Source organism: Oryza brachyantha, chromosome 4 (genome assembly GCF_000231095.2).
Source record: "Oryza brachyantha chromosome 4, ObraRS2, whole genome shotgun sequence".
Classification (NCBI taxonomy): domain Eukaryota; kingdom Viridiplantae; phylum Streptophyta; class Magnoliopsida; order Poales; family Poaceae; genus Oryza; species Oryza brachyantha.
In genome coordinates this window covers 6,483,268-6,496,996 of record NC_023166.2, presented here as the reverse complement: position 1 = coordinate 6,496,996, position 13,729 = coordinate 6,483,268, and the positions used below count along the sequence as shown (strand labels likewise).

General features: G+C 44.2%; 1 protein-coding gene across 1 annotated transcript; it reads left to right on the top strand.

Annotated features, from left to right (window-relative positions):
* The first annotated feature begins 5,177 nt into the window (after positions 1 to 5,177).
* On the top strand, positions 5,178 to 9,748 carry LOC107303996 (protein SMAX1-LIKE 4-like). Its single transcript, XM_040522900.1, has 3 exons — positions 5,178 to 6,613; positions 7,892 to 8,159; positions 8,255 to 9,748. Exons 1-3 carry the CDS (start codon positions 5,178 to 5,180, stop codon positions 9,746 to 9,748), a joined length of 3,198 nt encoding a protein of 1,065 aa, XP_040378834.1.
* The last annotated feature ends 3,981 nt before the right edge of the window (positions 9,749 to 13,729 follow it).

Here is a 13,729-nt window from a genome sequence, read left to right as displayed (position 1 = left end):
CAATAAAATCACATGACACGTATACGTTGCGTAATACTACCTACGTTCTAAAATAGGTTCACTTTCATGCATGAATCTAACAGGCACATGTCTAGATGCGTGTAAAAATAAACTCTTTTTATAGAAGAGGTAATGAAATTGAAAAATAAAAACAAGTCCATATTAATTACTACTACCTCCATTTTATATCGTAAAACTTTCTAGCCTTGTCTAAATATATTCATCGATGAATGTATATAATTTATAAATGTGTCTAGATTTATAGCATCCATATGAATCTAGAGAATGCTACAAAGTCTTACATTATCATAGATGGTATACCATGTATTATTGCTGCGGAAAATTGTATCAAACAAACAAATAATTTGAGTACACGTCTATCTCAATAGAGAAGGTGAGGATGAAATAGAAGTTTAGAATTATGGGGATCAAAATCTATCAGCTCAACTAATGAATGATGTGGATTCACGTGTGGCTTTCTTTATAGGAGTAATTGCAATTAGTAGGTTATAATTACATAGAAAAAGAAATAGAAGATTAGGAGAAACAAAAGAAAAAGTTCATCCTGAATTTGACGCAGGAAGCAGATTCAACTATAGATTCTCAATGTCAAAAAATCCTACATATCACAAATTGAGTATATATATTGTCCATTTAAAAAGTAAAAGAAAACATCCCCCAATTAATTTGTTCCCTCTTTGCAACACTCAAGTATAGTTAATGGAGAATCATTTCAGCCATCCTAAAGCAAATTTCAAGACTACAAAAAGGCTGTTACAATAGACTGAATAGTTGCAGGAATCACAACATTTTCCCAAGGTCAAGGTGATCTATCAGCTTTTCCCCCCACCAAAAAAGTGAGGTAAAAAAATCTCCAAACACAAAGGCCACTATATATAAAGCTCCTTTTTTTTTTCAAAAAAAGACAAACACACACACATATATATAAAAGTATATATTAATTAGGGCACATTTGAATAAAGAGCACACCCTGAAACACAAAGGCCATCTAATTTTCTGGCGCTTAAAGTTCTGATCACCTTATCACGCGCTGCACTATCTTTTTACTGAAAAGAATAAAAAGAGAGAATATGCATCAAGTACTCCCAAAGATCATAAGGCAAGCAACTTTCTAACCGTATATGTACACGTACGTGTATACGTATATATACGGCAGCTTTGAACGGGAGCTCGTGGTGCATGCACTTTTTGTCACAAATTAATGGCTGTAGACGGATGGTGAAATACGTATATACCACACTCTCGAACGGGATTCCAATGATATAACTGTGTATTATCGAAATAATACGATCGGTATGTGTTTTTTTTGTATTTTTTGGGCTATGGACTTGTATATAAGAGTTACCCAAATGTAATCTAGTTTCCGAAACAATGCAGTACATGTATGTCTCTTGGAGTATTCATTTTAATTATACTTAAATATTACCTACACGTTGCAACAGAATTCTACTTGGAGAAAATTATTATTAAGTCTTGTCATTACTATTATTTTTATTATATTATCTCATAAGTTATGTATATATTTATTATTGAAATATGAACCATTTGATCCCATACTGATGTTTCCTTCCCACAAAATATGAATAGTTGGTAGGAGTGGTTAACGTGTGGACCCTCATGGATTACAGCGTTATTTTTTTTTCTTTTCGAAAAAACAGGGAGTTGATGGTAGGGTAACAGTGGATTCAACTATTTCTATGCATCATATGGTATAAAAAAATTTAAAAATAGACTTTAACCAAATTTTGTCACCATGATACATTTTTTTCTATTTTCCTCCAGTTTGGTCGATAATTTGCTCGATGACATGCATGATAGTTTTCTGTTTTTCTTTCTTCCACGGTTTTTTAAGGACATTATGAGAGATATGAGAGTTTGGCAGGAAGTGGATGTATGATTAGCCATGTTCAAAGTTGGTCAAACAGAGGTAGGCTCAGCATATTGATAGGTCAAACTAGCTCGAGCTTTGCTTCACCTAAAGGCTGCAAATTTTATGACTATACTACCCATGTTTTAACAATACTTTTACAATAGCAGTGTTCTCATTGCTATTTCAGATTATTATCTCATTAGAAAATATGTTCAAGAAAAAAATTGATTCTACCATTGTCCACCTTTAATTAGAAATCGATTCTCACCAATAAAACACGAATACAAAGCAACCATTTTTTATGCATACAAGGTAGAGAGACTACCGTGCAATCATTGTATTAATAGTCACTTAGAGACATGTTATAAAGATATCCGAGTGGGCAAGCCAAGTGGTAAAATAAGAATTGGTATATTTCTTGAATATAAGAAGTTATATGTTAAGGTAACTTGGCGAGACCCTATTCTCGAGAATATTGGTGTGATTATTGTTCTATAAACCCCCAAAATCAACATGAGTAACCAAAAGCGGAAATACATGATAGAAAATCTAATACAAATGATGATACTAATGCACAATATATAGTTAGTAACAGGGTTTAGCCATAGCCTACATCTTTGTGACACTTATTACGGTTGCATCTCCTTAGTCTAGTATATTACAATTTATTGGGGTATCCATGACCCTCGACTACTATATCACTAGCCAGTTGATCCACACCTATACTAAGTCATCATGCAATTCCAATATATCCACTTCTCTATTATACAGAGGTTAGAACAAAATTTGACTCTAAAGTTATCTTACACCTATCACAAGTCCAATTCCTTAATTGTAATCGTCTATATATGTATACATATTTGGCATAAACCATAATAAACCCTACCTTAGCAAATATGTTGGCCAACCTTAATTTGTTCCTTACATGTACCTCTGTGTCCAAAATTAACTTCGTAATTTTCAGCCGCCTCAACAAGCTACACCAGTCTCACCAATGTCAACAGACTCCACTATCCCTATAACTTCTTCCTCCAAACTACACCTGCAATATAATATTACTCCACATTTCTCTTGTATGGTCACAATACTCTTGTCAAGCAAAGTTAGATTACTTCTTAAGTAGTGCATAATCAACACCCCCGAATAACATGTTCAGCACCATTATCTTTTGTCTTAATTTTAATTTTATCTACTCCATAACCATATAATGGATGTTATCCTTACTAACTAGATAAGCCAAACTCACATAACCGTTATAAATAGAACACTTTGTCTCCTAGTGTCATACGAACCAAACTAGCAAGTCCAACATTCACACTTCCTGCATTCTTAGACTAAACACATGATATTGGAGAATTCACCGTCGCCTTGAATCAACCAAAGAAATTACCACCATAGCATTCTCTTCTTTCCCTTCAATAATGTAGTTTTCCTATATCCCTCATACCAACTCATAGATCTTAGATATCTCATGTAATGGCAAGCACCCTCATTGATGCTATTAACGAAATCAACCAGTTGTTCCCCCAATGTGCCGCCACCTCCTCTTGTCAGAGACAATCTATCGACTTATGTTGCCAGCACTGCAACCTATTGCACAAACACCATGCTTCTGCCACCTAGAGTTCGTCGCTCTCATTGCTACTCCACCTTGAGCCGATAACTCACTTTGACTAAAGATTGAGTACCTGCCAATCAAGCTATGAGCTGAAACCAATAAAAACCAAGTCGTCTTCCTTACAGCCAAATGACACGACTGCTACATCCAACCTTCTTCTATTGAACACATCGCATTGAAAGGCTAGACCATCCATTTGAAATGTTTGACTCCATGGATCGAAAACGTTGATCACTTCTAGATTCAGTTAACCATGTGCCATGTACGATCGTCCATATATTTAAAGTAGTTCATCGGAAAGTTCGATCCAAAGTGACTAACATCACCCAAGCACCACATTTGTTCGCCTCCAAGTTGATTGTAGCCCATGTAACATTTCATGCCACCACCTAAAGTGTTTGACTCCATTGATCAAATTTCGTTGATCACCGTCATGCTCCACGGCTCCACCACGCCAATGCCTAGCTCCATTGTACCACTATCCATGTCAATACTCCACCGCTCCTTGGACATTACATGCAGGTTGCACGATGTAATGCACCTCCGTTGTGTTTGTGTCACTACCTATGGGTGCCCTTCCATCACCAAGCTCTTATACTACTTAAAAATCAGTACCGAAAACTACCATCAGTAGCCAAACATTGAAGCACATGATAGAACATATAAAACTGATGATGACATGAAGGCATGATATTTGGTTGCTGAGTTTAGATATAGCCTATATCTCTAGGGTACACCTCTCGCATGTAGCATATTACAGTATATCAACTATCAAGGTATCCATGACACTCAGCCGATCCAACACGTGTGTCAATCAATCCACACTTAAGTTAGGTCACCATGCGGTTACAATGAATCCATTTCTCTTAAAGATACCTTAGGACAAAAATTCGACTCTAACCCGATCCTACACTTACCATAACTCTAATTGCAAAACAGTAACAGACTACATTTACATATTCCACACAAACTCTAACCATTATTTCCTTACACGCCAAAGCGGAGAAGCAAAACGGAAGGAACGAGGGGAACACCCGCTGAACCTTTTGCATGCATCAGCCCTGGACAGCAGCTGTTTGTTGAAAACGAACGATCGATACGGCTGAAAAGAATATATCAGAGCTAGCCCTTCAATTTTTTGCAAACGAAACGTGCCTCATGCATGCCACGCTATCAGAGACAGACAGAGAGAAGAGCGAATGAATGAATGAATGGATGGATTATTTGGGGGCCATGGAGGAAGCGAAGCCAGAGGAGGGGGCAAAGGCTGACAAACCAAACCCTCCCTCTTCTTCCTTCCTACTCACATTTCCATTTCACATAGTAGAAAAGAAAGCTGCAGAGAGAGAGAGAGAGAGAGAGGCATGCCATGCCATGCCAAGCCATGACATGAACAATGCAAATGCAGTCTATAAAGATAAAGAGAAAAGCATTTGCAGGAAAGAGAAGCTAGCTAGCTTGCTACCCAGCCTCAAACTGATCGATAAAGGAGTAGTGAAGAGAGTGACAGTGAAGAGAGGTTCTTTGCTTCCAAGATTAGCTCCAGCTTCTTCTTCTTTCTTCTTCTTCTTCTCCCTGGTGCAGCAAAGGTGGCTGTGTGGTGGTGAGGAAGAAGACGACGAGAGGCAGCGTTTGGATTGGTTGGGTTGGGGAGGAGGTGTGGGGGGGATGCGGGCGGGGGCGTACACCATCCACCAGTCGCTCACCGCCGAGGCGGCCGCGGTGCTCAAGCTCGCGCTCGGGATCGCGCGCCGCCGCGGCCATGCGCAGGTCACACCGCTGCACGTCGCGTTCGCGCTGCTGAGCCCGGCGTGCTCGCCGCCGCCGCAGCACCCGGGCGCCCAGTCGGCGCCGTACGGGCTGCTCAAGCGCGCGTGCCTGCGGTCGCACCCGTCGCCGGCGGCGGCGGCGGCGGCCGCGCACCCGCTCCAGTGCCGCGCGCTCGAGCTCTGCTTCAACGTCGCGCTCAACCGCCTGCCCACGTCCGCGCCGCACTCGCCGCCACCGTCGTCGTCCGCGCCGTCGGGTGTGGCGCCATTCGCGTCCTCGCTCATCCAGCCTAACCCCACGCTCTCCAACGCGCTCGTCGCCGCGCTCAAGCGCGCGCAGGCGAACCAGCGCCGTGGCTGCGTCGAGCTCCAGCAGCAGCCGCCGCCGCCGCCACCACCGGTGGCCGCCACGGCGCACCAAGGCGGCAACCAGCAGCAGCCGCTGCTTGCTATCAAGGTTGAGCTGGACCAGCTCATCATCTCCATCCTCGACGACCCCAGCGTCAGCCGGGTGATGCGGGAGGCCGGCTTCTCCAGCTCCACCGTCAAGAGCAACCTTGAGGAGGAGAGCGCGCTCATGCTGTCCACCTCGTCGTCCTCTCCGCCGCCTACCATTCCTCCCCACTTCTTCCTCGACCCCAGCATTGGCGGCAATGGTGGCGGCGGCGGCTTCATGCTGTGGCCGGCGCAGTTCCTGGGCTCGCCTGGCATGGCCGTGCCATCGTGCAAGGAGGACGTAAGGGCGGTCTTGGAGGTGATGGTGCGGAAGCAAGGGAGGCGGACCAATCCCGTCGTCGTCGGTGACTCGGTGTCAATGGCCGAAGCCGTCGCCGGCGAGCTCCTGCGCCGTCTCGAGGGCGGCGACGTCCCGGACGAGCTCGCCGGCGCGCACCTCCTCAAGCTCCAGCTATCCTACGTTCACGTCCGCCTCATGAGCCGCGCCGACGTGGACGCCAAGGCCGCGGAGCTCCGCCGCAGCGTGGACGCCGTCAAGCGCGGCGGGCTAGTCGTCTACGTCGGCGACCTCCGCTGGGCGCTCGACGAGGACCACCACCACAACCACAACCACCCAGGCTCCGACCACCACAACACCGCCTCCTCCTACAGCCCCGTCGACCACATGGTCGCCGAGCTCGGCCGCCTCCTCGGCGACCTCCGCGCCAGCGTCGCGCCGCCGCGGGGCCGCGTCTGGCTCGTGGCCACGGCGAGCTACCAGACCTACATGCGCTGCCGCCGCCGCAGCCCGTCGCTGGAGTCCGCGTGGGCGCTCCAGGCCGTCGTCGTCCCCACGGGCTCCGGCACCGGCCTGGCCCTCAACAGCCTCCACCCCGCAAGGTGACCAAATCTTTCTGCCTCCTCCGCCATAGCACAAACACCATGGCTACACTCCCTACTGTTCCCTTGTCCTGCATGTGTCCATCCATCCCCTGCCTGTGCACTGTCCCTTCCATGCTTGTGCCTGTGTTGTTTTGTGTAGCCCTCCTCTTGCTGTTTGTTCCCTTGCTGCTGCTGCTGCTGCTGAGTCAGTGGTCAGCTCACTGTTGCCATGCAGCTAGCCATAGCACTGCTTTGCTCCCTGTGATGTGTTGCTGTCTGGAATAGGAACAGCAGGACCACTTGTTCATCAGATATTCAGATCAGATGTTGCAACTTGCAAGAACCATCTCTGAAGCCTGAATATCCATCCATCTACTATCTATTAGTTCCAAACTAGTCCCTCCGTTCACAAATATAAGCATTCGTGCCGTTTCAAATTTGTCCGCAAATATAAGCATTTTAGGGGTAGTTTTTGCAAACTGGTAGTTCTGTTGAATCGACTCAATCTTCACTAATGAAGTAAACACCCAAACAAGCGACCTTGATTTTTGCTAAAACCCCAAGAAATGCTTATACAGTGCAACTCGGAGAGAGTAGTTTCTTTGTGTAGAAAATACTAGGACAGATTGACAGAGAGCATGAATCATTTTTTACATCAATGGGGAACCTGTATCATTCTTTCCATGTGAGATTCAGATTCTGCAGGCTTGGTGATGGTAGTAGCAAAAACTTAGGTTCAGAGAGGGAGAAGAAGAAAAAAATGGATGTACATGGAGAATGTGGGTAGTGGCGTAGTGCAGTGGCACTAGCTTTTCTAGCCTCTGCTGGGCTGCAGAGATTCCATCTGAAGCCTTGGCCAGTTTCTGCTCGGCAAAAAAGGCTTTCCTCTGATGCAGCAACAGTGGCACAAAACACTCTCCTTTTGGTACAAATGGTACACTAATTTAGTAGAAGACGTCAGACAGACTGATCCCCCATTGCTGCTGCTTGCTTGTCTTGCCCCCTTTTTCCTTGCAATGATGCGTCTCTCATGCACAAGATCAGATCACATTTTTGTTCAGGGGAGAAAAGAAAAGAATCAGATAAGATTCAGATTAGATTAGATTTCTTGACTCTACTCTGATCTGTGGCTTCTCTGCTACTCTCTGAGATAGAATTTGAGAGATTTTGTGAGAGATTTCAAAGTGAATTTCATTGCTTGCTCATTTCTGTTCTTACATTTTGCAGAAGCTTTTTGTCACTGTCTTGAAGTAGACCTGCACTATTGTTAAACTAACTTCCACTGTTCATGTTCAGCAATGGAGCTCCCATGCAGCAAGCCATGGCGGCGACCAACCAAAATCAGCAGCAGCAGCAGCTGATTGCGAGTCCTTTCGCCGTGGCCGGCGAGCCAACGGCGTTCGCAGCGGCGAGGGACGAGCAGGAGGACAAGCTGCTGGCGCTGTGCACCGAGTGCAGCCGGAACTACGAGAGGGAGGCGTCGGCGGTGAAGGCGGAGGCGGCCGACGAGGATGGCCCGCGCTCCGGCGGCCTGCCCGGCTGGCTGGCGACGGAGGCACCCAAGGTAGGAGAAAGGAACGGAGATATCGATCGATCAGAATTTTTTTTAGTTTGGAGTTCTTGAGATTTATGTTTGCGATGCTTTTGTTTGTGATTTAGGAGAACTATTTGATCGAGCTGAAGAGGAAATGGAGTAGGCTGTGCAGAAAGCTTCATCTCTGCGGCGGCGGCGGCGATCTGTGCTCTGCTGCGGCGTTTGGAGCTGGAGTTTATGGCTCGGGACCAAGCCTCCCATGGTGGTCAGCTTCCTGCTTGATGCCGGCCGGCGGCGGACAGGCCAAGCCGAGCATTGCGGGGTTCTTGGGCATGGAGGCGTTGCGGTGGTCGCCGCCGCCGGCGTCGGCGATGCCTCACCGGGGCATGGGCTCTCTGAGGGAGCCGGAGTGCCAGGACGTGACGACGGCGCTTGCGCTCGGCAGCCTCCCGATCTCGGACTCGGCGTCGTCCTCCGGGGGCGGCGGCGGCGGCGGCCGCGCTGTGGGCAGCGAGAGCGACGGCGCGGCGGTGCGCGAGCTGGCGCGGAGGCTGCGCAAGAATGTGCCGTGGCAGCGCGCCGCCGTCGCGGAGATCGTCGACGCGGTGTCCGACGGTGCCCATGGCGGCGACGGGAGGAAGGGCGTTTGGCTGCTCTTGAAGGGGAACGACCACGCCGCTGTGCGCCGGGCTGCGGCGGTGATCGCCGAGACGCACTGTGGCGGCGCTGACCGGCTCGTGACCGCCGATCCGAACAAGTTCGGCTGCGCCGACGATTTCTTCTCCGACGTCGTCTCGAGAGCATTCATGGCCGGCGGCGGTAAGCTCGTGCTCGTCGTTGGCGACGTCGAGCGCGCGCCGCAGCACGTCGTCGACTGCCTCGTGGCGGCGTCGAGGAGCGGCGCTCTGAAGGACAAGCTCGGCCGAGAACTCGATCTATCCGACTCGATCGTCGTCCTGACGACGTCGAAGCTCGCCGAAGCGGCGGCGGTCGGCGGCGTCATAAGCCTACGGCTGTACACGCCGGAGGAGTCACCGTCCGGCGATCTCAAGAGGAAGGCCGGCACCAAGTCACCGACAAGTGACGTCGACCGCAAGCGCGCACGAAGCAGCGCCGGCCGCGGCCTCGACCTCAACCTCAACCTCTTCGTCGAAGACGACAACACCGCCGGCAACGATGACGACGACGACGCAGTCCCGAGCGACATAACCCACGAAGGAGACGACTCCGGCGAGCACAGCCACCCGCACCACCACCACCATCACCACTACCGCCTCCTCGAGTCCATCGCCACGCGCGTGGTCACCCTCCTCGGCAACGGTGGCCCCGAAGACGCCGCGGCGGCCGCCATCCGCGAGAGGCTCGCCGGGCAGCTCGACGACGGCCGGGAGCTGCGCGTCGACGGCGAGGCGGCGGAGGCGCTGGCGGCGGCGCGGGGGCACTTCGTCGACGAGGTGCTGGAGAGGTGGGCGGCGGAGGTGTTTGAACCGGCGGCGGCAACGGTCAAAAATGGCGGGAAGGCGGTGGTGCTGGGGGTGGGGCCAGGGGGTAGCGGTGGGGCCCAGGAGTCAGTGGGGTTCATGGGCTCGGCCCTTCCAAGTAGGGTCCACGTGGACTGAGCCCACCCAATTTTTGCTCCCCTTTTTGGTGTACTACTAGGCTAGACCACTAGTGTCCCTAGTTTTAGTTTCTTGCGTGTAAAAAAATTGTGCACTAGAAAAATTGGAGAATTGGGGGGGTTTAATTATATATATATATATATTCCTTTTCAATTGAAATGTGTTTTGTGAGATGGAATTTAATTATCCTACATTTTTTATTTGATGTTTTTGATTTTTAAATCTACGTTTCACTATTTACCATATTTAAAAATATATATTTATTAATTGTTTTGTGATTTAATACCTTCGTCCTTAAATATAAGTTTGTTCATATTCATTTTCAGAATCCCTTATATTTAAAATGGCGATAGTATTTAAATGTAGTTTTAAACATAACTTCTAATTTTGTATATTAGTATTAAAATTTAATTGAGATCAATGATTAAACATATCATACACCCAAAAGAAAACATCGTGAAATAAATAAATGACTATATTTTTAATCTAAGATCAAATTCCACGGGTTTTGAGTCATAGTTTCTAAATTGGTGCAGGACCATTGGCGTATCCGTCACGTGTTTATATGAATGACAACGTTAACATATCACAGCTTAGCCTGCCGGAGGTAGGTATTCATATTGATAATATGTGTACGTTCATATGAGCTGTGAACATGATTGTCTCTTCGTTCCTAATATATTTTGAAAAACAAAAACAATCACTAAATATGTGCACTAGCAATGTGCAAGTTAGATTGGATTGGTAGATGGTTTGAAATTGGTCTGATAATTATCGCATCTAATTCATTATCTCAGAGTAATAATACAGTCTTACACTCGTCATCTAAAATCTTAGGACTGGGAAAGACTTTGCTATGCCCATTTCGCCCGTGGCCTTGAATGGTGGAAATTGGTTCCAAACTCCAAAGTGAGTGGATCCCATTCCTACTTGTCATATAGGTCAACTCAAATCCCACATAGATGCTACATTGAGCAAAACCATTTGTCAATTGGGCATAAAGATCAATTCTATTTTTGATAAACTTATGTGCAAGTTTTGTTCAAGAGCAAATGTCAATAGTATAGCCAATTACTGGCTCTAAAAATTAACACATTATCAATATAATGGTAATATATCCGTACATTGTAACATGACCCTATAATAGATGATGGACTGCATATACCTATAGAGAAAAAAAATGGTTTTTTGAAACAAACACTTAATATTTTTTTTGTTTTTGGATGCAGTGGTTTATACGTGAAATGGGATAATGAGGAGGACGGGTAACTTCATTTTTAAGTAGTGTAATAATAACACACTATAACATAAATTCATGGCTCATATGTCCTTCGTGCATACTCCATCCGTCCCAAAATAAGTCCACTTTTAGTTTTTGGATACAATGTTTAACTCTTCGTCTTTTAAAAAAATTACTATTCATATTTTAAATGTTATTAGATTATAAAATATAAATAGTATTTTACGTGTGATTTTAAAAAATATATATATTTTTTTAAATAAGACAGATGATCACACTAAAATAAAAAATATGTTTTTTTTGGACAAAGAGAGTAGTTTGTTGTGGACTTGTAGCCACAGCTCTTACGTTTTACTTATGTCACCATATTGTACTCTAAGAGAACATATTGACTTCGCTTCTACATATACTGTAAAAGTGGCGTGAAGATATAAAGATGATGTGTATTTTTCATCAAAACTATGTGGGCTTAATTTAGTTTATGTCACGTTACAGTTTGAATGCTAAAAATTTATAACAATGTGCGATTGCAAGCTCTCGAGTTAAAGGCTGTAATTTAACTCAATTCTCATCACATGTACTTATTCCTGTAGGAGGTGAGATACTGTCAGTCAGTACAGTTCATAAAATTGGCGTATGCTAAATTACCAAACCATGAAATGGATGGCCTATTTATCGGTTGCCTTATTTTTCAAATCTCAATCATTTTGTTTTTTCTTAGCAACAGCTGGTAGATTATGCATGTACATACTACTCTCTCCGTTTTAAAATATAAGATTTTTTTAAGATACCCTTCTATAATTGTTAAGATGTCCGTTAATTGAGATCCAACCAATCTGATTTTCTTATACTATGCTGGTGGTAGTGCAGTAGAAATTTTATTAGGGTAAAATTTGAACTAAAATATATAAAACTATAATAAAAATTTGGTGTATAATATTTCATATTTAAATAGATGAATTGCTAAATATATCTTATTGAAGTTTCAAATAAAAATTTTAATGTACTTATAAAAGTATATGATTAGATTTAAATTTTACTACACTACTACCCTTTCTACTAGATACCGTAGCAATGCTTAAAATATATAAGGCACGTATATTTTCAGCATTATATTTATACTTTAATGTATTTCTGTATGGTGCAAATTTCATATTTATTGTTTTCATATTATCAGACAAGTTTATAATAAAAACACGATGTTAAGTAATATTTTGGAACAACGAAAGTATAGGGTTTGATGCCAGAGGCATAGAGAGGGACAATTGGACGAGCAAAGAAACAAACCCCATGGCCCCCCTTTCAGTACTCTCTCACAAGAGTCATGTACAGCTTTCTCTCTTCATTTTTTACTTCACTTTGTGTCTCCTTGGATTCACCTCCCCTCTGCATGGAATTGGATGTGCTCTGCTTTTGCGTGCCCTTCCTCAGCCTCAGCCGCTGCTTTGGTCGCATGCATGTTGCATTGCAAAGCCTTGGGACAACCGCCGCCGTGCCCTGACCGTCTGGGGCCTTTCTTGGCCGTCGTTCGGATCACGCAGCAATGCCCTCGGTATTTGTTTCATATTTAGGGGAGTTTCTGTTGGTTGCAACTTCTTTCGGGATTTTTAACTGTTCAGAAGAATATCTAACTACCAAAAGAGTTTTCTCAAATAGTCTAGATTGTCATCTAGATTCTAGAGATATGTAGTTTCAAAATCTTGATAATAAATTATAAGCTAAAAATAAAAACCCTAGGTTATATAGATTTTCACTAGGTGTTTTTTATAATTTAAGCCGCTCGAAACAGAGACAAACACACTATACTAAAATGAATATGTTTTTTCTATAGTACGGGAAACCAGTTGCTAAAATATAAGTGTTTAAAATTTTAGGAGAAAATTAAGTGTTGCTATGGAACGAGGGAATTTTATGGGGGTTTTCATAGGTACCGGTTCAATTTCTGTGAGATTCCTCCAAAATCCTCCGTTTTGAAGATTTCATGAAGATGATGAACTCCATGCAACGGTCCCTAGTAATCATTGTCCAACCATATATCGTCACTTCTCTTGAATCATCTTAACATGTAACTACTTTGTTCCAGCAAATAGGCCCAATTTATTGTGATGACTATATTGTATGTAATGTCAAGGAGCCAAATTTCCAAAACCGAATACTCTGACTTTTTTTTTAAAAAAAAGAATAGTACCATACATCACCGTTTCCCTCAAATTTTATATTTATAATTGTAACATTTAGATGGTATGTTGCAACAAATAACCAGACTTTATTGTAATGACAGTGTGGTAGGTACTCCCTCCAGTTTCATATATTTGTCATTTTAGATAAGAGTAATTAAACTTTCAAAAATTTGATTATTAACAAGATTTAAAATATTTAATTTGAAAACATTAGTACAACAGGAATTGATGAGTCATAAAGAGTATTTTAATAAAATAAAACATTTATTTATTTTTATACATTTTAATAGAAAATCACAATTAAAGTTAGATCTAGAAAATCATATCATCCTTCAAAACAAAAAGAATTATCAAACTGCAAGGATGACTCAAGCAACCAAACTTAATGCACACCAGACCTAGTAATCTCCTTTGTTCTTGCCTTCCTTTTGGGAAAAGAGGGGCTATCCATTCCCAACCCTAAACCCCTTGCAGGGAGCTTCTTTCAGCCTTTTTTGTGGCACTTTTAAGGAAGATCACTCCCGGTCGGTCCGGCACGCTTAGTCGTCGTTAAGCACGGGA